Source organism: Pan troglodytes, chromosome 5 (genome assembly GCF_028858775.2).
Source record: "Pan troglodytes isolate AG18354 chromosome 5, NHGRI_mPanTro3-v2.0_pri, whole genome shotgun sequence".
Taxonomy (NCBI): Eukaryota; Metazoa; Chordata; class Mammalia; order Primates; family Hominidae; genus Pan; species Pan troglodytes.
In genome coordinates this window covers 162,804,360-162,830,501 of record NC_072403.2, presented here as the reverse complement: position 1 = coordinate 162,830,501, position 26,142 = coordinate 162,804,360, and the positions used below count along the sequence as shown (strand labels likewise).

General features: G+C 46.7%; 1 protein-coding gene and 1 pseudogene across 8 annotated transcripts in view; both read right to left on the bottom strand.

The window, feature by feature from the left end:
* Window positions 1-13,481, bottom strand: part of MTHFD1L (methylenetetrahydrofolate dehydrogenase (NADP+ dependent) 1 like) — a 240,429-nt gene extending 226,948 nt beyond the window's left edge. For 3 of the 8 annotated variants that reach the window (XR_010157792.1, XR_010157793.1, XM_024357478.3), the window contains exons 1-4: window positions 13,022-13,383; window positions 2,957-3,041; window positions 1,445-1,495; window positions 1,303-1,356 (exon numbers count right to left, since the gene is read on the bottom strand). Coding sequence is in view for 5 of the 8 variants with exons in the window: in XM_024357478.3 (XP_024213246.1) it covers window positions 1,303-1,356; window positions 1,445-1,495; window positions 2,957-3,041; window positions 13,022-13,248 (417 nt within the window). In the remaining 3 variants the exon portion in view is untranslated. Of the gene's footprint in view, window positions 1-1,302; window positions 1,357-1,444; window positions 1,496-2,956; window positions 3,042-12,435; window positions 12,622-13,021 lie in introns of those variants that run through there. The other 5 variants (XR_010157794.1, XM_024357476.3, XM_024357475.3 and 2 more) reach the window with 4 other exon arrangements.
* A 1,802-nt stretch (window positions 13,482-15,283) lies between these two features.
* Window positions 15,284-19,502, bottom strand: LOC134810339 (endogenous retrovirus group K member 7 Env polyprotein-like; annotated as a pseudogene).
* Between the last annotated feature and the right edge of the window lie 6,640 nt (window positions 19,503-26,142).

The following is a 26,142-nucleotide window of genomic DNA, read 5'->3' as shown; positions in this document are numbered from 1 at the left end:
TAGTTTCCTTTCTCTTCTTAGTAATAAACTCTTGGTTTTTAGCTTGCTAATAAACGATCTAAGGCTTCCTGGTATAAAAACTACACTTCCCAGCCTCCCTTGCAGTTGGCCAGGCAACTAGGTAGGGGACAACGGAAAGGATGTAGAACTGTGACTTTCAGGAAATGTCTTTAAAGACAGCAGGGGCCTGTCTTTGTCCTTCCTTTTTCTTCTTGGTGACAACGAACTTTACCTGAGCCCTGTGATCCTGGAAAAGAGGGAAGGTTAACAAATCCCTGCACCCTCTGTGTACTGCAAAGAACTGCTCTTCTCCATAGGACTCAAATAAGACTCACCAATGCCCCCTTGTTTACATAGCACAAGGCCAGATACAAACTCTACAAATTCCCATTCTTTGTCTCACAAATGACTAGCAGACCTGCTGGGCCTCACTGATCAATCAGAACAAAGTGCTTGTTAACCAAACCACAAAGGCGGCAGAGCAGAGGGACAGGAGCCTGAGCTCCTACGACTTGGTGATATCACCAACCAGGGACTGCCTACTTCCAAACTTTATTCATGTCCCAGAAAAATACACTTCTAGGCCGGGCACAGTAGCTCACACTTGTAATCCCAGCACTTTGGGAGGCCGAGGAGGGTGGATCACTTGAGGTCAGGAGTTCAAGACCAGCCTGGCCAAAATGGTGAAACCCCATCTCTACTAAAGATACAAAAATTAGCCAGGCATGGTGGCACGCACCTGTAATCCCAGCTACTCAGGAGGCTGAGGCAGGAGAATTGCTTAAACCTGGGAGGCGGAGGTTGCAGTGAGCCGAGATGGCACCATTGCACTCCAGCCTGGGCAACAAAAGTAAAATTCCATCTCAAAAAAAAAAGAGAGAGAGAGAAATAAACTTGTATGTTATTTAAGATTCCATTATTTGAGGTGTTCTGTCACATGAAGCCAGTAGGAAGAAAAGCTAACCACAGAAGGGCCGGGCCCTGGCACAGGGATCTGTGGTCCAAGGTCCAGTTTCCTCGCCTCGGCCTGACAATTTCCGCTAGATGACGCTGCCACCGCAGCTGAAGAAACAACCGAACTCAACAAGTCGCAACTCAAGTCTTCGGTAGAAACATACAAATGACAAGAAACAAGGATATCATGAAGCATTTACCCTAGAGAAAAGAAGTGAAGTCTTCCCTCTAACATTCAGCCACAAGCAAAGCTTAGATCTGTCCCAGCCACCGCTAAGAGACGCCAATGGGCCTATTAAGTCTCAAGAGGAAAGAAGAAGCAAGAGTTTAGAGCTCTGCCATTATTACCTCGGCTTCACTGCTATCTGGAGGGAGGCAAATGTGAGTGATGTTCAGACCAGCCTGAAAAAGGAACACAAGGTTATTCGTCACTATAAGAGAATGTATTGTTAGAAGTTATAATGAATTTTTTAAAAGCAGCAGTCCTCACCTCCTCAGCCAAATTCTGGTTGATTTCCTGCATCAAGTTGTCGTCACCTGCCTTAGGTGTAAAAACAACATAACAACATAAAAATAGCTTGAAAAGGCACAAAAGATAATCCAGAGATGAATTTTGTGATTACAGATGATCTAATTACAAAGATAATATGGAAGGTGCAGGAAAACAATCTTGCTGCTTATAAAAAGGGACTTGGGGCCAGTATTTAACAGAGTAATTCCTCAGGCCTTCAAATTATGTCACTTTTTTAAGGAAAATAATATCCCTCCTATTAGAAGACATAGATAGTAACCTAGCCAGCTTTCCTCTCTAAAAATGAGGACACCGACTGGGCACAGTGGCTCATGCCTGTAATCCCAGCACTGCGGAAGGCTGAGGCGGTGGATTGCTTGAGCCCAGGAGTTCGAGACCAGCCTGGGCAACATGGTGAAACCCCATCTCTACAAAAAATACAAAAATTAGCCCGGCGTGATGGTGCACGCCTGCAGTCCTAGCTACTCAGGAGGCTGAGGTGGGAGGATCACTTGAGCCCAGAAGGTCAAAGCTACGGTGAGCCAAGATCATGCCACTGCACTCCAGCTCAGGCAACAGAGCAAGACCCCATCATAAAAAGAAGCCAAAAAATGGGGACACCAAAGGTAGGAGTTGAAATGGTTTGCCTTTAGATGGAAAGCCAGGGAGTCAGCAGATTCCCAGGAGGCCCGAGCCCTAATCTAATTTTCTTTCTATTGTTCTAACTTGTCTTTCTTTGTAACAAGATGTGGCTACAGATCCCAGAGAATGTAAGTAACTTGAGCACAGCTCTGTAATCCTGAAATACGCAGCACGGTGGAACCAGAGGCTGCTATTTTGATATGCTAAGGGCATGCCAAGCCCTGCGGTAGCAGCCCAACTGTCGGGCTGTGTTTGCTTCCAGGCTTGGCTCACCTCCTTATTTCTCAGCACCTGCCATCACACAAGTGTGCCAAGCAGGATGGCAACTGGGGCCAACTGTGGCTCAGAACCAGGGCCTGCAGCCAAAAGAAGTATGTGGAATGCAAAGCCCTTTTGACAGGGTAATGACTTTTGTCCCATTAAGTTTACGGCAGGTTTTAAAAGATAGAGTAAAAAGATTACCAAATATCCATGTTTCATCTAGCATCTATGTCCATTGAAACAAAGTGCCACTTTTTCCCCCAGCACTTTCAAATCACATTTGGTAAGCATTTGTGAGGACACATGGACCACGATATATCCTGTGTAATGCAATGCATGTAAGTGCTTACCTCCTAGACCTCTGAAAGCTACCCATACCTCAGAGAGGAAAATTCACGAAAGAAGACACACTCAAGCAGGGCAGTACTTCACCCGTGACCCCAAAGAAGGAAAAGACCAAAGAAAACAGCATTGCCAACTGAGCCCTCTTCTCTTTGGCAAGAAATGCAGCTGCTCTTTTGTATACAATCATTTTCTAAATTGAAAGGCATCCTAAAATAGTAGGACTGAACCTTGTTCTCGGCTTACCTGGATAATTGAAAGAACCGGCTTGAAGGCAGGGTTTTTTTCTTGCAATAAACTTAGAACTTCTTTTGAATTCTGAATGACTTCTCTACATTGAGAAAGAAAACAACATTGTGATTTCTTGGTTAATGAGTAGAAAGGACTGACACATTTTCTCTGAAAGTTCGTTCCTCCAAGTGAAAATAACTAGACCACAGAAGGACGCACTCCAAGTGTACACTGTGGAGGGGGTAGGCGGCGTAACAATGAAATCAAGACACTAACACAAGGTAAAATGTGGCAATCCAGTTTTTAAAATATGCAGAGGGAAACAAACTAGATGTTTACAATAATTTTCTAGGGGTGAATTTTTCTCTTGTATTTTCCAAGTTTACTATAATAAAAGCTTTGGGTTTCTACTTTAAATAATCGCTCTCCTCCACCATACTCCGCTGCCATCCTCCCAAAACCCTGAGTATGGGTCCATGGGGGAAGCAAATAAAGTGGGAAGAGGGATGTGAAGACAGGGGATTAGGAGGGTGAAGACAGGGGGCTCATTGGTGGACAAGAAGTGTCGAGACAGGATAAATTCCAGGTCCTGGAATTTAAAGAAGGAATTAGGTAAGGAAGGAAGGGGAGGAAAGTTCCAGAAACACCGGAGACCCACTTTGATAACACTATCAAAGCCTCCTAGGGAGAGAGACAGAGAGCTTCTCAGTCCTCTGAGAATCCACAACATAGTCTGCACCTGTACCTCCTAAATGCCCAGCAGCAGCCACCTTCACCTCCCGCCTCTGAGGGAGGTGCCAGCCTGGGGTGAGCAGGCCTAGGTAAAAGTGGTAGAAGGCCTGGCATGGTGGCATGCACCTGTAGTCCCAGCACTTTGAGAGGCCAAGGCGGTAGGACTGCTTGAGACCAGGAGTTTGAGACCAGCCTGGGTAACATAACGAGATCCCATCTCTATAAACAATTTAGCTGGGTGTGATGGCACGTGACTGTAGTCCCAGATACTTGGGAGGCTGAAGCTGGAGGATCGCTTGAGTCCATGAGTTTGAGGCTGTAGTAAGCTATGACTGCACCACTGCACTCCAGCCTGGGTGGCAGAGCAAGACTCAATTTCTTTTTAAAAAAAGAAAAAAAAAAAAAGTCCAGGAGCGGTGGCTCACGCCTGTAATCCCAGCACTTTGGGAGGCCGAGGCGGGTGGATCACAAGGTCAGGAGTTCGAGACCACCGTGGCCAATATGGTGAAACCCCATCTCTACCAGAAATACAAAAATTAGCTGGGTGTGGTGGCAGGCGCCTATAATCTGAGCTACTCGGGAGAATCTCTTGAACCTGGGAGGCAGAGGTTGCAGTGAGCCGAGATTGTGCCACCGCACTCCAGCCTGGGCAACACAGCAAGACTCTGTCTCAAAAAAAAAAAAAAAAGTGTTAGGAGCTCAGCTCTTTATGGAACCTTCTGGGATGAGTGACTGCAGAGGCTACCTTCGCCACCACCCTATGATATGTTCTCAGCAGCACATGAGCACTGGGAGCTGGCTTTTCCCCCTCTCACAATAGACCAAAGGCGCAGCCACAGGAGCCCCCAGGCTTCAGTGCTAAGACCACCTTTACATTTTGTCTTCAGTCTCCGACAGGGTCTTGCACTGCACCTAACAAAAATGCAGGGTGAAGAAGTTCCAGCCAATGCCATCAACGGTACACTGCCAAGAGCAGAAAGGCATCGGGAAGCTTCCCCCAGTTTTCAGAGAGACACAGCTGACAAATGGAACCAGAGGCACTGCAGTTCCCAGGCGGGGCTTTAGGGGAGAGAGCTGCTCAGATTCACAACCAGGACCAGTCTTTCTACTGCCAGCTGGGCCGGAACAGATGGACTGGGTGCAGGCAACTGTCTATAACCTGGGAACATTTCAGTTAGTTTTGTTTGGAAACACTTGGGATAAAGCTACTTCATTCCCAGGGAATTAATTGTATTATTGTGCTGAATAAATGTGACCATATGGGAAAGTTTACAAATCACCTTATAAATAAGCACTAAAATCCATCCATCCAATAATGGGTGACTGAGGCCCATATACCGCACTCTTTCCAGCCTGTCGTGACTGTTAATTTGGCTATGCTGGGTTCTTATTTTTGTCTGGGTCCAGGAAAGCACCTGAGTGTGGGACCCAAGCGGTTCATGGTATAAGGATCACTGGAGAGTTTGGTAAAAGTAAAGGTTCCAGGCCAGGTGCAGTGGCTCACACCTATAATCCCAGTACTTCGGGAGGCCAAGGTGAAATGGATCACTTGAGGTCAGGAGTTCGAGACCATCCTGGCCAACATGGTGAAACCCCATCTCTAGTAAAAATACAAAAATTAGCCAGGCATGGTAGTGCACACCTGTAATCCCAGAGCTACTCAGGAGGCTGAGGCAGGAGAATCACTTGAACCCAGGAGGCAGAGGCTGCAGTGAGCCAAAATCATGCCACTGCACTCCAGCTGGGTGACAGAGCGAGACTCTGTCTCAAAAAAAATAACAGTTCCAGCGTTTCACCCTAGAAAGTCTGATTCAACGTGTCTCAGTGGAGCCCAGAAATGCGCATTTTTAACAGAGTCCAGGTAGTTCTGAGACACTAAGTGGAAATACGGCCCAGGATTGGTACTGGGCATTTCATTTACTAGCGTGGACAAGTCTCTAAGAGTCTCAGTTTCCTCATCTGTAAAACAGGTATACTACAGTGGCTCTTTCCCCTTTTTCTTATAAATGTACATTTGTTTTTGTCTGTGCCCCAAAGCTACCCTTAAACACTAAAAACATTCATACTAACAGCAATAATTTTCTCAGAAACATTCATAGTCTTGATCCATTCATAGTTGATGAAAGGAACACTTCTTTTTATTTTTTTGAGACAGAGTCTCACTTTGTTGCCAGGCTGGAGGGCAGTGGCACGATCTCGGCTCACTGCAACCTCCATCTCCCAGGTTCAAGCGATTCTCCTGCCTCAGTCTCCTGAGTAGCTGGGACTACTGGTGCATGCCACCACGTCCCACTAATTTTTGTATTTTTAGTAGAGACAGGATTTCACCAAGTTGGCCAGGGTGGTCTCGATCTCTTGACCTCGTGATCCGCCCACCTCGGCCTCCCAAAGTGCTGGAATTACAGGGGTGAGCCACCTCGCCGGGCTGAAAGGAACACTTCTATAGGTAAGTCAGCAATCGTCAAAAAGTAATTAGACTTTTAAAATAGTTGGGGATGGGGGCTGGGCGCAGTGGCTCATGCCTGTAATCCCAGCACTTTGGGAGGCTGAGGTGAGAGGATCACTTGAGCTCAGGAGTTCAAGGCCAGCCTGGGCAAGATAGCAAGACCTGGTCTCTACCAAAAAAAAAAAAAAAAGTTGGGGGGTGGATGTGGATAGAAAAAAAAATACAGGCATACATCATTTTTTGTGCTTTGCTTTACTGCAATTTACAGATACTGTGTTTTTCTACAAATTGAAAGTTTGTGGCAACCTGTGTTTTAAGTCTATGGGAGTCATTTTTCCAATGGCATCTGCTCAATTTGTGTCACATTTTGATAATTCTTACAATATTTCAAACTTTTTCATTTTTAGTATGTTTGTTCTGGTGATGTGTGATTGACGATCTTTGATGTTACTGTTGTAATTGTGTTGGCCAAACCGTGGCCATGATGGTTCATGATGGTGTGTGTTCTCACTGCTTCACTGGACTAGCTGTTCCCCCGTCTCTCTCCCTCTCCTCTGGCTTCCCTATTCCCTGAGAAACAACAATATTGAAATTAGGACAATTAGTAACTACAGTGGCCTCCAAGTGTTCAAGTGAAGAGTTGCAGGTCTCGCACTTTAAATAAAAACCGAGAAAAAATTAAACTTAGTGAGGAGGGTGTGTTGAAAGCCAAGACAGGTCAAAAGCTAGGCCTCTTGTGCCAAACAGTTAGCCAAGCTGTGAATGCAAAGGAAAAGCTATTGAAGAAATTTAAAAGTGCTACTCCCGTGGACACACAAATGATAAGAAAACAGCCTTATTAGGCCAGGCGCAGTGGCTCACACCTGTAATCCCAGCAATTTGGGAGGCCGAGGCGGGCGGATCACGAGGTCAGGAGTTGGAGACCAGCCTGGCCAACATAGTGAAACCCTGTCTCTACTAAAAATAAAAAAATTAGCAGGGCATGGTGGTGCACGTCTATAATCCCAGCTACTCGGGAGGCTGAAGCAGGAGAATTTATTGAACCCGGGAGGCAGAGGTTGCAGTGAGCAGAGATCATGCCACTGCACTCCAGCCTGGGTGAAAGAGTGAGACTGTCTCAAAAAATAAAATAAAATAAAAATAAAATAAAATAAAAATAAAATAAAATGACAACAAAGGATTTATAAGATTACAGTAGTTAGGCAGGCGCGGTGGCTCACACCTGTAATCCCAGCAGTTTGGGAGGCCGAAGCGGGCGGATCACGAGGTCAGGAGTTTGAGACCAGCCTGGCCAATATGGTGAAACCCCGTCTCTACTAAAAAAAAATTAGCCAGGCGTGGTGGCAGGCGCCTGTAGTCCCAGCTACTCAGGAGGCTAAGGCAGGAGAATCACTTGAACCTGAGAGGCAGAGGTTCCAGCGAGCCGAGATCGCAGCACTGCAGTCCAGCCTGGGCGACAGAGCAAGACTCCATCTCAAAAAAAAAAAAAAAAAAAAAAAAAGATTACAGTAGTTGATATCAAGTACTTGGTAAAACAGTTGCAGGGTTTGAGAGGATTGACACCCATTTTGAAAGAAGTCCTACTACTGTGGGTAAAATGTTACCATTTTCTCTGTAGCACTGCTACGGAGAAATCTTCCAGGAAAGGAAGAGTTCCATCAATACAGCAAACCTCACTGTCTTACTTTAAAAAACTGCCACAGCCACCCTAATCTTTAGCAATCACCCTGATCAGTCAATAACCATCAACATCTAGGCACAATCCTCCACCAGATCACTGGCATTTCTTGGTAATAAAGTATTTTAAAATTAAAGTATTTTAAAATAAAGTATTTAAAATTAATTTAAATTATAATAATATAATATATATGTTATATATAATATAATATATAATAAATATAATAATATAATATATGTTATATATAATATATATGTTTATATATAATAATATAATATATATGTTATATATATAATATATATGTTTATATATATATAAAATAATATTATATATATATATATGTTTTTTGGGTTTTTTTGTTTTGTTTTGAGACGGAGTCTCGCTCCGTTTCCCAGGCTGGAGTGCAGTGGCTCACCACAACCTCTGCCTCCCCGCAACCTCCATCTCCCGGGTTAAAGCGATTCTCCTGCCTCAGCCTCCCAAGTAGCCAGGACTACAGGCGCACATCACCATGCCTGGCTAATTTTTGTATTTTTAGTAGAGATGGGGTTTTACTATGTTGACCAGGCTGGTCTCGAACTCCTGACCTCGTGATCCACCCGCTTCAGCCTCCCAAAGTGCTGGGATTACAGTCATGAGCTACCACGCCCGGCCTTATATATGGGTTTTTTTTTTTTTAGACAAAACGCTAGTGCATACTTAATAGGCTACAGTATTGTCTAAACATAACTTTTATATGCACTGGGAAACTACAAAATTTGTGTGACTTGTTTTACTGTGATATTCCCCTTATTGCAGTGGTCTGCAACTGAACCCACAATATCTTAGGGGTGCCTGTACAGGTGTGTAAAGGAGTTCAATGCTATTACCACCCAAGCTAATAAAACAAAATAGGTTCATGCTCCCTACAACTTGTTATATGTGTAATGTTTCATTTTTTGGGGTTACTCATTCCTATAATGACAAAGCAAGAAAGAAAAAGGAGTCATTAGGCTCAATAAATCCAAAAAGTAGCATAAATGTTTCTAATCAGAGATTTTCATGTCCTTGGGGCAGAAAAATGGCCTTGTGAGCTTCCACTTTGGTTGAGGACAGTGGGAAGGAATGTGAGCTCTCTAGCTAGGTTGCCATGTGTAGCTAAAACTCAGAACTAAGCCATCAGCAGCAGCTTTGTTATTTTCACCATTACTGTGACTATTATACAGAATGTATTATTACGGGCCAGGGGCAGTGGCTCATGCCTGTAATCCCAACACTTTGGGAGGCCAAAGCAGGTGGATCATTTGAGGTCAGGAGTTCAAGACTAGCCTGGCCAACATGGTGAAACCCCGTCTCTACTAAAAATACAAAAATTAGCTGGGTGTGGTGGTGCCTGCCTGTAATCCCAGCTACTTGGGAGGCTGAGGGATTATGGTCATCTAGTCCCATCACCAGGAACAACAGCTCACTATGCTTTTGAGGGAGCTCATTCTTTAATTTTTCTGACCTAATACACTTCCGCTCCTGGATGTCTATTCCAGGTGACTTCTAGCTGACGCACACCCCCACCCACTTTGCTCCAATCCTCGGACAATCAATTCAGGGATAGAGAGTTTCAGTAAACCATGCACATAACTCAATTGAAAGGTACAATATAGCCAGGCGTGGTGGCTCATGCCTGCAATCTCAGCACTTTGGGAGGCTGAGGCAGCAGGATCACTTGAACCCAGGAGTTTGAGACCAGCCTGGCCAACATAGTGAGACTTCATCTCTACAAAAATAAAATTGCAGCCATAAGAAAGGATGAGTTCATGTCCTCTGCAGGGACATGGAAGAAGCTGGAAACCATCATTCTCAGCAAACCAACACAGGAACAGAAACCAAACACCTCATGTTCTCACTCATAAGTGGGAGTTGAACAATAAGAACACATGGACCCAGGGAGGGGAACATCACACACCAGGGTCTGTCAGGGGGTGGGAGGGCAAGAGAAGGGAGAGCATTAGGACAAATACCTAATGCATGTGGGGCTTAAAACCTAGATGACGGGTTGACGGGTGCAGCAAACCACCATGGCGCATGTATACCTATGTAACAAACCTGCACGTTCAGCACGTTTCCCAGAACTTAAAGTCAAATAGAAAATAAAAATAAAATTATGGTTACTCTATACTGCCATCTATTAAGTGTGCAAAAGCATTATGTCTAAAAAATGTACATACCTTAATTAAAAATACTTAATTGCAAAAATAAAAAATAAGGTCTCACTCCATTGCCCAGGCTGCAGTGCAGTAGCACAATCTCCGCTCACTGTAGCCTTGACCTCCTGGGCTCAAGTGATCCTCCTGCCTCAGCCTTCTGAGTAGCTGGGACTACAGGCACGTGCCATGCCCAGTTAATTTTTTAAAATTTTTTATAGAGATGGGTGTCTCACTATGTTGCCCAGGCTGGTCTTGAACTCCTGGGAATGTGATCATCCCACTTTGGCCTCTCAAAGTGCTGGGATTACAGGCATGAACCATGGTGCCTGGCCTAAATTTGTCTTTTCTCTTGTTATAAATGTACCTACTAATAATTTTAATTTGCCTCTAGGCTCACTAAACCTAAAATATTTACTATCTGGCCCATTATATAAAACGTCTGTGGAACCCTGGCTTAGTGAATTGTAAAAATATTGCTGAGCGCGGTGGCTCACACCTGTAATCCCAGCACTTTGGGAGGCCGAGGCAGGCAGATCACGAGGTCAGGAGTTTGAGACCAGCCTGGCCAACATGGTGAAACCCCGTCTCTACTAAAAACACAAAATAAGCCAGGCGTGGTGGTGCGAGCCTGTAATCCCAGCTACTCAGGAGGCTGAGGCAGGGGAATCGCTTGAACCCGGGAGGCGGAGGTTGCAGTGAGCCGAGATCGCGCCACTGCACTCCAACCTGGGCGACAGAGTGAGATTCCGTCTCAAAAAAAAAAAAAAATTAATAGCCACCATTTGTTGAGGGACTTGTCTTGTATGTGACAGTCCTGGGCTATGTATTTTGCATGTGTTCTCTCACATAATTGTTTCCATAACCCCTTGAGGTAAGTACTGTTACTCCTCCCATTTTCCTGAAGGAACTGAGTTTGGAGAACCCAGTGCAGGCCCTAAAGCCCCCTACTAACCTCTTTACTCATCTCTAAGGCAGTCATGGCTTTAAACCTAAAAGTATGCATGAATAGCCCAGGCGCAGTGGGTCACGCCTGTAATCCCAACACTTTGGGAGGCCAAGGCAGTCGGATCACCTGAGGTCAGGAGTTCAAGACCAGCCTGGCCAACATGGTGAGACATCCTGTCGCTACTCAAAATACAAAAATTAGCCAGGCGTGGTGGCATGCTCCTGTAATCCCAGCTACTCGGGAGGCTGAGGCAGGGGAATCGCCCGAACCTGGGAGGCAGAGGTTGCAGTGAGCCAAGATCGTGCCATTGCACTCCAGCCTGAGTGACAGAGCAAGACTCCGTCTCAAAAAAAAAAAAAATATGAATAAAACCCACAGATGACCCCAAATCTTGAAGCATTCCTTCTGTAACCATTTCACAAGTGCCTATTACATGCTGGGCACTCTCTCCAGGACCTAGGATATAGCACCGAAGAGACAGCTGTCTCATGAAGCTCATATTCCAGGTGGGTGAGACAGACAAGAAATGAGCAAAGAAGGAAGTTTCAGGTAATAATCAGTTTACCTAGAAAATAAAACAGCATGACGGGAGGGGTTTTTTTTTGCCGCCTATCCTGGCTTCAGACTCTAACCGGTAAGATGAGTCTCAGCAACGTGCAGGTTAAAACCTAATGACCTGACGTGTAATTAATCCCAGCCCTTCTGGGGGCAGGGATGATGGCTTGCGCCCAGGAGTTCCAGACCAGCCTGGTAACAGAGTGGGGCCCTGTCTCTACGAAAACAAAATAAAATAATCCGGGCATGGTAGCGCACACCTGTGGTCCCAGTTACTCTGGAGGCTAAGGCGGGAGGATCGCTTGAGCCCAGGAGGCGGAGGCTGCAGTGAGCCGAGATGGCACCACTGAACTCCAGCCTGAGCAACAAAGCGAGACTCCATTTCTAAAAGAAAAAGAAGACAGAGAACAAGGCATACGAAATAAATGGCCCCTTAAAATCATCCGCCACATAATAAAGAGCCTAGGAAACGTATTTTACTGAGACAGGGGAGAAGGAGTGGGGAGGAAAATGGGAGAGCAGAGGGAGGAAGGAAAGGCAGAGAGAAAGGCAAGCAGGCAGTGACTAAGAAAAGGCTAGAAGGAAAGGGAAGAGGATGTGAATGGAGGAGGTGGTCCGCTGGCCGGGGAAACCGCATCCTGGAACTCGTTCCTAATCCCAGTTCCGAGGGAGGCGGAAGGGGCTTTCTCGCCACCTCCAGGTTGTCCCGAAGGGCTCGCCCTGCAAGGCCCCAGACCCTTGCGCCCCGCTGGGCGAGGGCGGGGAAGGCTGGGGCTCAGGGGCGGGGACCGGGACGGGAAAGGCCGGGCCCGGGGCTCCCAGTTCGCTCTGGGCCCGCAGAGAACCCTGCAAACCCAGCTGCGCGGGGACTCCGTGGGCGCTGCGCGGCGGAGCTGGAAACCAGCGCTGAGACCTCTCGGATTCCCCCCGGCGGCTGTCCCGGGGGCCCGGCTCCACCTTTGCCGTTCCGGGAAAAGCGGACGTCAGCCAGAGACCCCAGCCCAGCAGGAGGGGCGGCGCGCGGAGAAGGGCGCAGAACACCAGGGAGCTTCGCGCGGGCGGCGCTGGGCCCGAGCCCGCCTCTCCCGAGCTCCGCATGTCCGCCCCGAACCCCGGGCCAGCCGGCGCGCCGAGCCGCAGCCCCGCCCTCCTCCTGCTCCTCGCCCCCTCCCCTGGTTTCCGCCCCAGCCGCACCGCCCCTTTACCGTCTGGGTCGCGCCCGGCGCGATTGCATCAGAGCCGGCGGCCGGCTGCGCACGTGGAGCCGGGCGTGCGGTCCGTGCCGCTAGGCGCCCATTGGGGATGCTCACGCCCACCTGCGCTGCGGGCCCGGTCGGGTAGTGGATCCCCCGTTCTCCGCCAGCGCGCCCGGCCGCAGTCCCCAAGCCCGCGTTTCCCGACACACCGCCCGGCACCCCTAACGAGTTGGCACCAAACACTCGCAGCCCCGCGCCCCGCTCCCCACGGCGGTCCCGGGCGCTCCGCCCCTGGGTCGGGGCCGCAGCCGCTGGAGACCTGGGCCAGGGCCAGACCCGACACTCACCTGACGATGGAGTCCCGCGCCGCGGGCGTTCGGCCGCCGGGGCTGCAGCTGCTCCGGGCCTGGCCATCCTGCGGCCGCCGCTGTCCAAGCAGGCCCTCCCGGCCACCGCCGCCGCCTCCGCCGCCGCCGCTGCTAGCGCGACAGGGCACACGGAGGCGGCGCGGCGGGCCCGGGGGCTGGGGCGGGCGGCGGAGCTGGCGCAGGACGAGCGGCAGACGCGTGCCCATGGCGCGGGACGGCTGGTTCTCAGGGGACACGGAGCTGCGGCTGCCGAGGGCGGCGGGGCGCGTGCCAGGGGAGCAGGCGGCGGCGGCGGCGGGAAGGACCTGGCGCTTCCTCCTCGTCCCAGGGGCCCCTAGGGGGCACTGCACCCGGCGGCCGTGACGTGCGGAGGGCGGGGGCCTGCGAGCCGCCGGCCGGGATGTCACGGCTTTGGGCACTTTCGTTTGGTAAGCTGTACCAGACAGAGGGTGGGGTGCGGAGTGGGACTCAGACTCTTCCCTGAGACTCAGCCTCCCTCCCTTCAGCCTGAAAGGCCGAGGTGACCCTTGGTACTCAGGGCGCCAAGTTTAGACGGGAGGGCTTGGATTTGCTGTACCGGAGGTGGCCTGAGGATAAGAGGCTTTGTAACCTTAGGCAGGGGCACTTAATCTCGGTGAGCTTGCGGGGCTTCGTCAGTACCACAGAGATAACAATGCTCTTCTTAAAACCTTAAAAGGATTTTATAGTCCTGATTGGTTCCAGGGCCCCTCCAGGGGACCCACGTCCACAAATGCTCAAGTCCTTGGTAAAAAAAAAAAAAAAAATAGTGTTTGCATATCACCTACACACATCTTCCCATCATAAACTTTAGGTCATCTCCACATTCCCTAAGTCCTCACCTAACATCATGGAGGGGTTCTTGGAAACTGAAACTTTAAGCCAAATGACTGTAAGGAAAACAGTTTGACCACAGGCTAATTGATATGAGTGAAGTTCCTACAACATATCTGTGGTCACAAAATCGCCCCTAAACTTCGAAATAAAGACTAAAACACTTCTAATATTAAACATTGAAATAAGTGTGAGCCATGCATATATTTAAGGAAGATTTTTAGCTCACGCCTATAATCCCAACACTTTGGGAGGCTGAGGTGGGCAGATCACTTGAGGCCAGAAGTTCAAGACCAGCTTGGCCAACATGGCGAAACCCCATCTCTACTAAAAATACAGAAAATTGGCTGGGTATGGTGCCACGTGCCTGTATTCTCAGCTACTCGGGAGGCTGAGGCAGGAGAATCGCTTGAACCCAGGAGCCAGAGGTTGCAGTGAGCCGAGATCATGTCACTGTACTCTAGCCTGGGCGACAGAGCACAGCTCTGTCTCAAAGAAAAAGTTTTTTTTAAACACCCCCTATCCCTCTCGCTTAGAGAAAAATAAAGATTAATAAAAGTGAGATCATTTTTACCAGCTTATTCCAACTCAGGGCACCTCACAGAGTGTGCTCACACACACCCACACTCACACTCGGATCGTGTAGATGCACCAATTTACCTAAAGTGCACTGCACGGCTTTGGGATGTGACAGGACACCAGAAGACAGAGAAAATCCACACAGACATGGATAAAACGTGACAGTGGACTCAGCCAGAAATCTATTTTTTTCTCATCATTATAAGAAAACCACTGAGCAAAATGATGAAATGATGTTATTCCAGGACCTGCTGTACTTATAATACCTAATACAATGTAAATGCTATGTAAATAGATATTACACTGTACTTTTTTATTTCTATGATTTTTTATTGTTATTTTTTGTTATTGTAATTTTTTCAAATACTTTCAGTCCCAGGTTGATTGAGGATACAGAGGGCTGACCATAATTTCCAAGTAAAGTGGATATCAGATTGTAATTTTATGATTCCCAAGTGAGGGTCAGATTGTTAACTTTATATTTTTACAACCTTATACCTTTATACTCTTATAATTCCCAGATAAGGTGGGAATAAAACTAGTCCAAGTTACAGAGATTCGTTTTCCATTAGCCGAGCACCATACTGGGACAGTGCTGGAAGGACCCCCTCATACAATCCTAACAAAAGTAGGGAATTGAGAGCTATTGTCTTGATCTTCAACCTTTGGAAACTGGGGTCCAGAGAGGCCCATCTGTTTACTGGCAGAGCTGGGAGATTGAGGCTGCAATGAGCTGTGAGCGTGTCACTGCACTCCAACCTGGGCAACAGAGTGAGACCCTGTCTCAAAAAAAAAAAAAAAAAAAAAAAAAAAAAAAAGGCTTCCTGAAGAAAGTGAAAGAGGTGGCAGCTGGAGGCAAGACCTTAGCAGTTGAGCTAAGGGAAGGTCAGCTAAGGGAAGGAAATGAGCTAAGGGAAGGTCAGTGTTGGAAAAGTGGGAATGTTGGAAATGAGGGAACAACATGAGCAAAAGTCTGGAGTAGAAGAGAGCATGATGAATTTGAGATACTGAGAGCTGTTCAGTCGAGTGGGGAGGGCAGGGGAAAATGAGGAGCAATGGCAAGTAAGAAGAGCTAGGCAGGGCCACGTTGTGGCAGGTCACGAAAACATTGCATTGCATTTTTTTTTTTTTTTGAGATGGAATCTAGCTTTGTTGCCCAGGCTGGAGTGCAGTGGCGCAATCTTGTCTCACTGCAGCCTCCACTCCCAGGTTCAAGCAATTCTCCTGCCTCAGCCTCCCAAGTAGCAGGGATTACAGGCAATCACCATGCCTGGCTAATTTTGTGTTTTTGGCAGAGACGGGGTTTCGCCATCTTGGCCAAGCTGCTCTCGAACTCCTGACCTCAGGTGATTTGCCCTCCTCGGCCTCCTCCCAAAGTGTTGGGATTACAGGGGTGAGCCTCTGCGCCCAGCCCATTGCATTGCATTTTGAAAGCAGTGGAAAACAACTGAAGGATTTAGAATTAGGAGAGTGGCAATCTCAGATGTGTGTTGTAGAAGGATCACAGCAGCGACAGCGTAGATAATAGAAAGTGAAGGCAGCAGACAAATCTGAAGACTGTTTCAGTAACAGGAGAAGAAACGAGAAGTTCCTGAGTATATCCTTGACCAATGGATTGGTGAAAAGTGGATGGATTCATGAGATAAGTAAGAGGAACCGTTGGTAGCCTTTAGGATTTGATTGATTTAGAGGGTATATGGAAGGAAGTTGTCAAGGATGAAGCCCCACTTTCTGGCTTGAAGTATAGGTGGTGCTATTCCTAGAGGAAGACCAGAGGAGAGAAGCAACAGGCTTAGCCCTATCAAGATTGGCATGCCTATGGGATATCAGAGTGGAGATGTGGAGTAGGATGTTGGATCCATGGATGTATAGCTCAGGAGAAAGTTCAAAAATGGAGATACAGATTTGATAACCATGGTTATGGGTAAGATCACCGAGAGAGTGTATAGAAGACAGGAGGACCTACAACAGCACCAAAAAACACAAACAAGAAAGAAGCAGAGGAAGACAATGCCACAAAAGAGACTACGGAGGGAAAAACAGTAGGAGAAAAAATTAGAAAGTGGGCCGGGTGCGATGGCTCACACCTGTAATCCCAACACTTTGGGAGGCCAAGGTGGGGAGATCACCTGAGGTCGGGAGTTCGAGACCAGCCTGACCAACATGTGAAGGGGGCCTGCCCCTCCACACCTGTGGGTATTTCTCGTCAGGTGGACACGAGAGACTGAGAAAAGAAATAAGACACAGAGACAAAGTACAGAGAAAGAACAGTGGGCCCAGGAGACCGGCGCTCAACATGTGAGGACCTGCACCGGTGCTAGTCTCTGAGTTCCCTCAGTATTTATTGATCACTATTTTTACTATCTTGGTGAGGGGAGTGTGGCAGGGCAACAGGGTGATGGTGGGGAGAAGGTCAGCAGGGAAACATGTGAGCAAAGGAATCTGTATCATGAATAAGTCCAAGGAAAAGTACTGTGCCTGGATGTGCATGTAGGCTAGATGTATGTTTCCCTTTACACAAACATCTCAGTGTAGCAAAGAGTAACAGAGCAGTATTGCTGCCAGCATATCTCGCCTCCAGCCACAGGGTGGTTTTCTCCTATCTCATGATCAGCTTTACCCTGAGACATTTCATTCCCAGGGACGTGCAGGAGACAGAAACCTTCCCCTTATCTCAACCGCAAAGAGGCCTCCCTCTTTCACTACTCCTCAGCACAGACCCTTCATGGGTGTCGGGCTGGGGGATGTAAGGTCTTTCCTTTCCCATGAGGCCATATCTCAGGCTGTCTCAGTGGGGGGAAACCTTGGACAATACCCAAGCTTTCTTGGGCAGAGGTCCCTGCGCCTTTCCGCAGTGCATTGTGTTCCTGGTTAATAGAGAATGGAGAATGGCGATGACTTTTACCAGGCATGCTGCCTGCAAACACATTGTTAACAAGGCACAGCCTGCACAGCCCTAAATCCATTAAACCTTGATTTGATACAGCACGTTTCTGCGAGCACATGGTTGGGGCTAAAGTTACAGATTAACAGCATCTCAAAGCAGAACAATATTTCTTAGTACAGATCAAAATGGAGTTTCTTATGTCTTCCTTTTCTGCATAGACACAGTAACAATCTGATCTCTCTTTCTTTTCCCCACATTCTCCCTTTTGTTTTTGACAAAACTGCCATCGTCATCATGGCCCGTTCTTGATGGTCGCTGTCTCTTCGGAGCTGCTGGGTACACCTGCAGACTAACAACAGACAGAACAGGCACACAAGGTTTAATATGAAATTTACAATAGTGGAACTTCTGATGGTTTTAACCCAAGTGACCGGGTTAAGATTTGCGAGGCCATCAGTAGCTTCCGCAATTGCCTCCGTTCCTGGCACCAAATTTAAATGGGCTTTTGATGCCTCAAAAATCTGTTCTTTTAATTTTGAAATGTCTGAAGTAAGATTATCTTCTCTTCCTTGTAGATGGCATCTAACCATGTCCCAGTGAGGCTCAGACTCATTATAGGCTTGGGGTGTCATACAAAAATCTGACGTATTCCAGTGACACTGTAACTGAAAACGATGTTCCAAGCTCACGAGCCTATCTCCCATCCAAATGACATTTTGTCTAAGATCATTAATCTAATTTGCCAATTTTTGATCAATACCAGATTGTGAATTCCACAATCTCGTAGAATTTTTTTTGCCAATTGTTAACAAAGTGTACCGTCTGAACAGAAGAGTGCAATGCAACTCCTGCCACAGCGGCCGTAACTGTGACTGCACTTAATCCCGTAATCACCGCAATCAAAGTAAAAATGAATCTTTTGGATCTATTTAGAACTCCTTTTAATACTTCAGTTAAAATATGGACGGATGGCGAAGCCTCCTACATTTGGTCCATGGACACAGGGATCCACATGGCCTCTCTTGCTCTCACTGGTAGAATACAGTGCTGCCAATTAAAAGTTGAATCAATGCAAGTAAACAATCTACAATTTTCACAGGTTATAGTTTGGGAATCTGGGTTAATAACTATTTTTCCTACAACTAGCATATAAGGGGGCTTTACACAAATTTGCAAAGGAATTGTCAGACTGGAATTTAGGTCGATAGTATAAGATGGCTTACCGTCTCTTGTTTTTATAGCTTGATTTCCAGACCAAATTCTAATGTGGTGTGAGGCCACAGTAAGCTTCCAAAGTTCCGGACGCTTAGGACCAGTAACAGGACTAACTAACTTTGGTCGAGGTGATGAGATTCCCTTTTCACCCCATTCCCAAGGGTAGAGAGACTCTAACCTTTTATACTTATTTTTATCTAAACCTTCTTTTAAGTCACTGTCCACAGTTGGACTCACATGTGCACTGGGACACGATTGAGTTTGTCCTGTGCAATTGCAGTAGAATTGACCTCGAGGTGCCCAATCTATAATGGTTCCGAATTCATTGTTTTGTAATATCGCCGTCCTATCAGCCACACATTCTTCTCAAACTAAAACTTCTGGGCCTTTTGATCCTTTGGGAATTTCTTTGGGGCAAGGCTTCCCCTTAGGCCTAGATTTTAATCATCTTTGATAAGAAGGGTCCTGCAAATAATTTACCTGTGGCCTGAGTGACATTCCACTTACCCTGTGATAAGTAAATCCACTGGTGGCACTGACAGTAGGTACTTCTACCAACCAATTTTGGGTTGTAGGCATTAAGCATCCTGGTGCCCTCCCCAGGCAAATAGGAGGATAACAATACCCATTGGAAATAATCATCATCATTCCTTCTTCCTCGGGTTGGGCAGGACATCGATCATCCGTGGGGCCAGGTACCCATGCACTATTATTAACATGTACTTCAATAGAATTATCCACCCATGTAACTGCCCGAATTAAGGGCAGGAAAGGCACATAGGCCCAGTAAGTATAATTAGCTGCAGCTGCTCCTGCAGACATGGGAAGACTTACCACCGTTGATACAATCATCAAAGCTGCAAGCAGCGTATTCTCTGGAGTTCGTGTCACCTTTGTGAATGTACTTAATGCCACTGAACTGTATATTTAAAAATGGTTAAGATGGTAAATTTTATGTGCATTTTACCACCATCTTAAAAGTCAAGAAGGAGGTGAAGAAACAGCTCAAACTGGTGATCTAAGTTTGCTAGAGTCAATTACTATCATTTACAACAAAGCACTCTGTTGTGTACAGTGGTTAAAGTGAATGCAGGTGAAGGTCACTGGCCATGAGCAAGTCAAGAAAATAAGGGGCTGGATGTTGGGAAGGTCATCCATCGAAATATCCATCAAATAGGGATTTTCTAGATATTTTCAAGGTGGTGGTAGTATATAGGGGTGGAGAGTATAGGATGATAAGGAGACTGATTCTGAGCTGTGGGTTCACCTTCACTGAATGAGGCCAATTGGTAAGAAGGTCAATGGATGATAGGAGTCAGGTGACACAAAGATTTGCATTCCAGGCTGGGCACGGTGGCTCATGCCTGTAATCCCAGCACTTTGGGAGGCTGAGGAAGGCGAATCACCTGAGGTCAGAAGTTAGAAACCAGCCTGACCAACATGGTGGAACACCGTCTCTACTAACAATTCAAAAATTAGCTGGGCGTCGTGGCATCTGGCTGTAATCCCAGCTACTGGGGAGACTGAGGCAGGAGAATCACTTGAACCTGGGAGACAGAGGTTGCAGTGAGTTGAGATTGCGCCATTGCACTCCAGCCTGGACAACAAAAGCGAAACTCCATCTAAAAAAAAAGAAAAAAATTTGCATTCCAAATAGCCACCATGCAATAGTTCATTCATTCATGAGGGCAGAGAAGGAATGGTCTCCAGCCACAGCATGGATCCATGAAGCACTGACTCCACCTCTCGAACTTGAGGTGTTGGATTGTGGGAGAATGAATAGCCTTCCTTTAAGAGATCCCCAGGAGAAACATCCTTAAGGAAGAGCTAAGTGTTAGTTTAAAAAAGAAATGAATTGGCCAGGCGCGGTGGCTGAGCCTGTAACCCCAGTACTTTGGGAGGCCGAGGTGGGCGGATCACAAGGTCAGACTGAGATCATCCTGGCCAACGTGGTGAAACCTCGTCTCTACTAAAAATACAAAAATTAGCTGGGCGTGGTGGCACGAGCCTGTAATCCCAGCTACTCGGGAGGCTGAGGCAGGAGAATTGCTTGAACCAGGGAGTTGGAGGTTGCAATCAGCCGAGATCACACCACTGAATTCCAGCCTGGCGACAGCGAAACTCCATCTCAAAAAAAAAAAAAAAAAAAAAAAAAAAAGAATTGAGGGAACTGCTTCCATTAAAATATAGGGAATGTAGAGGAGTTCAACATGGAACTTAAAGTGATCCAGAGCACGCAGACAGAAGATGTGGGAAGAACAGCAGCAGTGAGAAGGTGGGTCAGGAGGGAGACTAGCCAGGAAGGATGGTCAGAGGAGCAGCAACCCGGGGAAACAGTGTGAAGCCTGGTGGTTTATGTGGCTCCCAAAATGCCAAAGAGACAGACCCAGCAAATACTGGAAGGCTACAAATGTAGACAGGACACTTGGATAAAACAAGGGTCAACATAGTTTGCACTTCTATGGGAGTTTGTTCCATGAAAGGGCTGTATTTACACAGCAACCCCCAAATGCAGAAGGAGCCTGGAAACCAAAGGAGGCAGAGAAATCCAATGTGTGGTTCTGGGTGATTTATTAGGGAAATTTACAAACAGAAACGTGGTCTTGGGCGGCTACGAGATAGGTAGATCTCTGCACCGCAACCCCCTAGACCCAGGGCTTATATCTTGGGGAAAAATATACATGCTCTAGAAGGAATGTGTAGGTGGCTACCAGCGTCACAGCCTATGATTTCTGCAACAGCAACGAGGGTTGTTTTGAAGGAAACTTACAGTAAATGGGTGTTTCTACATAAATAATAATACATCAACTCAACATTTTGGAGGCATTCCCAGACTTGGGGTTAGTCAGTGGATTGGTATTTAAAGTAAATTCACTCTTGTCCCCACCAAGAGTTTTCCTCTTCAATGAATGAGGAGGCTTTGTGTAGAAAGCAAAAGTTCCTCTTCAAATCCCTTTAAATCATAAATGTTATTGATATCTTTTCTCAAAACTAACTTTAAGTTTCTTATTTTATAGTAATAACTCTCTGTTAAGCCTTATGTAGCAAAGGTAACAGAATAAGCATACTCTGACTTCAGTATCTGTTAAACATGCTCACAGGCATGTAGTACATTCTATGTCCTTGTACCTTAGTCAGAATATTCGTGCTGGACATGCCCAGGCGTGTCCCAGCTTGCAGCCTACCCTCCTCCCTTATTTGGGAATATTACTACTTTTCTAAGTCCTTTCATAAGCAACTTCCTTTTTTTCCTTTGTTCCTCACTGCCTTTACCTATTTTAAAAAGTTTTGAACTGTTAGCCAATCGGGTTTTAGTTTAGATTGTGAGGTCTGGCTCCAGCCAATGGAGTCAGGACACAGCAATAGGGACCACATGTGTAAGGCAAAAATATTCCAGTATCTTTTTTACTTTGTGGGTACTCCTGGCAGGATTGCTGACAGGCACCACCCTTTCTGCAAAGAGTAAAAAGAGTTTCCTGTTGAGGAAACATTTTGTCTAATTGCGGATTCTTCTCTGCAACATCGGGGAATAAGCATTTATTTCCAACACTTTGGTCTCCCAGGAAGGACTACCTGAGCCATGAGTGGTTTGCTGGGCTTGGGGAGAAGCTCTGGTTTGATGCAGCTTTTTCCGAAGCTCCCAGGGAGTGCAGTCTGGGCCTGGTCTGTGATTGTTTAGGCTGGAAAGCATGGCCCTGGAAGGTGCAAGCCTGGTCCATAGGAGTATGGGTAGCATACGCACCAACAATGCTCTGCAAAATCTGTCTTATTATTAATATCAACCAGCGTATGGTACTGCAGGTGAGGCATGCATGGAGACATTTTGTGTCCGGAATTGGTTCCTTCCAGTGGGTTCTTGGTCTCCCTGACTTCAAGAATGAAGCTGTGGACCCTCGAGGTGAGTGTTAAAAGTTCTTAAAGATGGTGTGTCCGGAGTTTGTTCCTTCAGATGTTCAGATGTGTCCAGAATTTCTTCCTTCTGGTGGGTTCGTGGTCTCGCTGATTTCAGGAGTGAAGCTGCAGACCTTCGCAGTGAGTGTTACAGTTCATAAAGGCGGCGCGTCCGGAGTTGTTCGTTCCTCCCGGTGGGTTCGTGGTCTCGCTGGCTTCAGGAGTGAAGCTGCAGATCTTCGCAGTGAGTGTTACACCTCATAAAGGCAGCGCATCCAGAGTTGTTCATTCCTCCCGGTGAGTTTGTGGTCTCATTGGCTTCACGAGTGAAGCTGCAGACCTTCGTGGTGAGTGTTACAGCTGATAAAGGCAGTGCAGACCCAAAGAGTGAGCAGCAGCAAGATTTATTGTGAAGAGCAAAAGAACAAAGCTTCCACTGTGTGGAGGGGACCCAAGTGGGTTGCTGCTGGTGGTTCAGGTGGCCTGCTTTTATTCCCTTATTTGGCCCCACCTGCATCCTACTGATTGATCCATTTTGCAGAGAGCTGATTGGTCCATTTTACAGAGTGCTGATTGGTCCATTTTTATAGAGTGCTGATTGGTGCATTTACAAACCTTTAGCTAGACACAGAGCACTGATTGGTGCATTTACAATCCTTTAGCTAGACAGAAAAGTTCTCTAAGTCCCCACCCAACCCAGAAGCCCAGCTGGCTTCACCTCTCAATTCCCCCTCTAAACAGGACACCCCAACTGCTGTTTGGAATTTGGCCGATGACTGCTCTAGCTACTTCCTGCTGGATAGGGGTGAAGAAGGGGCCCTGCAGTTGTGGTGTCCTCCAGAGGGGAACTCTTTAGGCCAGTGGAAGGGCCAGTGGGTCGGTCCAGGGGTCCTCGGTAGAAGTTGTTAGTTGAACTCATTCGGAGTTCCATTTGTAAGACCATCTGTAGCTTGATGGCCTTGATTCTAGAGGAAACAAATTTGACAAGAAGGTTAAAAATACAGGGCCCAAAGGCGAGTAACAGCAAGATGGCTGCCACGGGACCTAGAAAGGGAAGAAGCCATGTTGCCCAACTCAGGAGGTTGGCATAAGAGTTTGAAAGGCGTTGTCTGATTTCAGAAGCCTTTTCCTGTAAATGCCGGGCGGCATTTCGTACTATCCCTGACTGGTTAGTGTAAAAACAACACTCGTCCCCTAAGAAGGTGCAGACTCCTCCTTTCTCAGCCGTGAGGAGGTCTAGGCCTCAGCGGTTTTGGAGAGTCACTGCTGCCAAAGAGTCTATTTGGGATTGTAGAGTAAGGATAGATTTCGTGATTTCTTGCAAACTGTCTGAGAAATCCTTTGAGAATGTGTGGTAGTAGGATAATGAAGTAGATAAACTGGCTATTCCAGTTCCTGTAGCAGTAGCCATTCCTGACCCTATAAGTAGGGGTATTAGTTGTATGGCTTTGCGCTGGCGGACTTGAGTTTTGAGGGGTACTGATAAGGTCTGACTTCCCGGGGCAATATTAATGTTGGGACTTAGAAAGACTAAGGTGCAGGTGCTTGTCCAGTTAGTGGGGAGGCAGATATAGGTCGACATTCCACATAAGAAGAGTATACCTTGGCTGGGTAGACAGAACTGGTTGTGTATGTTAAAAAGGTGTGTGAATTTGTTGTTTTCATTTTCCCATACTCCTAGAGTACTTTCCAAGGTAGCTCCAGTGAGCGGCTGGAAAGGGGTGTTGGGAGCAAACTGAGTGGCTCCCTGTGTTCTATTTTCCCATTGGAGAAGAAAACATTTTATATCTACTAGGAACCATTCGAGAGAGTGATTGAAAGAGGGGATGAGAAGGCATTCACTAGTGGTGGGGGCGCTGCTGCAGGGGGTCCAGGGGTGAATGGTCCTGCAGGGAGTATGTTTGCCATTACAAACCCTGGACTGTTTGTTAAGTAGGGAGGAGGTGATGATTTTTGGGGGCCCCAAGAAGCAGACAAGCCATCTAAATGGAGCTGTTTGGGTGACTCAGAAGTTACTATGATCAGTTGGGGCTTGAAGTTGTAGCATGTAATTACACTGATGGGGTAGTAAGTGCCCCAGGGGCAGGCCTGATAACAGGTTGCGCTGGATGCATAAAGGGGCTTGGAAAGTTAAGATAGTATTTGTAGTTACAGGGCCGTGTATGGGCTTTTCATTGCTTGTGTAATAGGTGAGGTTGGAAATGTAAGAACGTAAAAGTTGGATTGCACATCCTGTTAGGGTATTCTTGTTCCTATCAGAGATGGGGAAGTTGGCTAATGATTGCATATTTAAAAGTCAGAAAGGGTCTTTTCCTTCATAACGAGGGTGGTAGGTTAATTTGGTAAAGACCCAGTTTTTTGCAGGAATGGGAGTGGCAGTGTAAGCAGAGGTTGATAGACAGATACAAAGCCAACAGTCATTTGCCAGGGAAGGATTGGACTGGTTTAACAGAGAGTAGGTTAAGTTGAGAGACTTGTAGAGGTAATTAGGAGCTAGTGGAAGGGGAGGGGCAATTGTATGAGTTATCCAAGGAAGCAGGAGGGATAGATAGGCAAAGAGTAAATAGGAAGGTAAAGAGGGTGCTCTGGAAGACGAGATCATTTTATCCAGTCTGAGTTAAAGGCAGGAGTAAATTGCTGTCAGAAGGAAGGAAGATAGAAGGTTGATGTGATTAGGATTTTTCTCCCAGCAGGAGCTACAGTATACAGTCCTATCGCAAAGAGTATGGTTAGTATGCTGCTTAATAATATGATGAAATAGTAAAAGGATTCCATTAAAGGGGCAAGGAGAGGTGTTAAAGATTATGTAGGTTTTCACTTATCTTTTTTAAGGAGAAAGGGATTTTTCTTCAGGATCAGCGGTAGGAGCCTTTTTAGTCTGGGATGTTTCCTTCCGAAATAGGAGATGCAAGTCCTCCAATGGTTCGCAGGTGTATCGAGGCTGGTCTGGCTTATCTTGGGACTCCTGAGCTGACAGTCCTGCAGGTTCCTCAGGGGATGTCCAAAATGTAACTCGGGTGTGGTGAATCCAAGATTCCACTCCTGCCACCTTAACTGCAGTGGGGTTAGAGAGGATTACCGAGTATGGTCCTTCCCACAAAGAGTTCATAGATGGGGAGGTAGAGGGGTGAGATTTGACCAACACTAGATCTCCTAGTTGAAACAACTCTGTTCCCTTTTCTCTGTGACATCCTTCAGGTAGGTTTTTAAGGTTTTGTTGATATTTTGCCAAATAAATTGTATCTTTGACCAAGTTGGCCATTTCCTGATCAAGTAGGAGGTCATTTGTGAGAAAAGGTCATCCCTACAGCATTTCATGTGGACTGAGCCCCATTTTGTGAGGAGAATTTTGGATTCTCAACAAGGCCATGGGCAAAAGAGTAGGCCATGGGAGATGAGTTTCTTGTGTTAGTTTCCTTAAGTGCCTCTTGAGTGTTTCATTTGCCTTCTTGACCTTCCCTGAGGATTGTGGCCTCCAGGTGCAGTGAAGATGCTGTTGTATCACTAGTGCCCTGGAAACTCCCTGAGTTATCATGTCTTTAAAAGTCAGACCATTGTCACTCTGTAAGCTTTGGGGAAGCCCAAATCTAGGAATTATTTCATGAATTAGAACTTTAATCACTTCCTGAGCCTTCTCTGTCTTGCGGGGGAAAGCTTCTATCCAATTTTTAAAGAT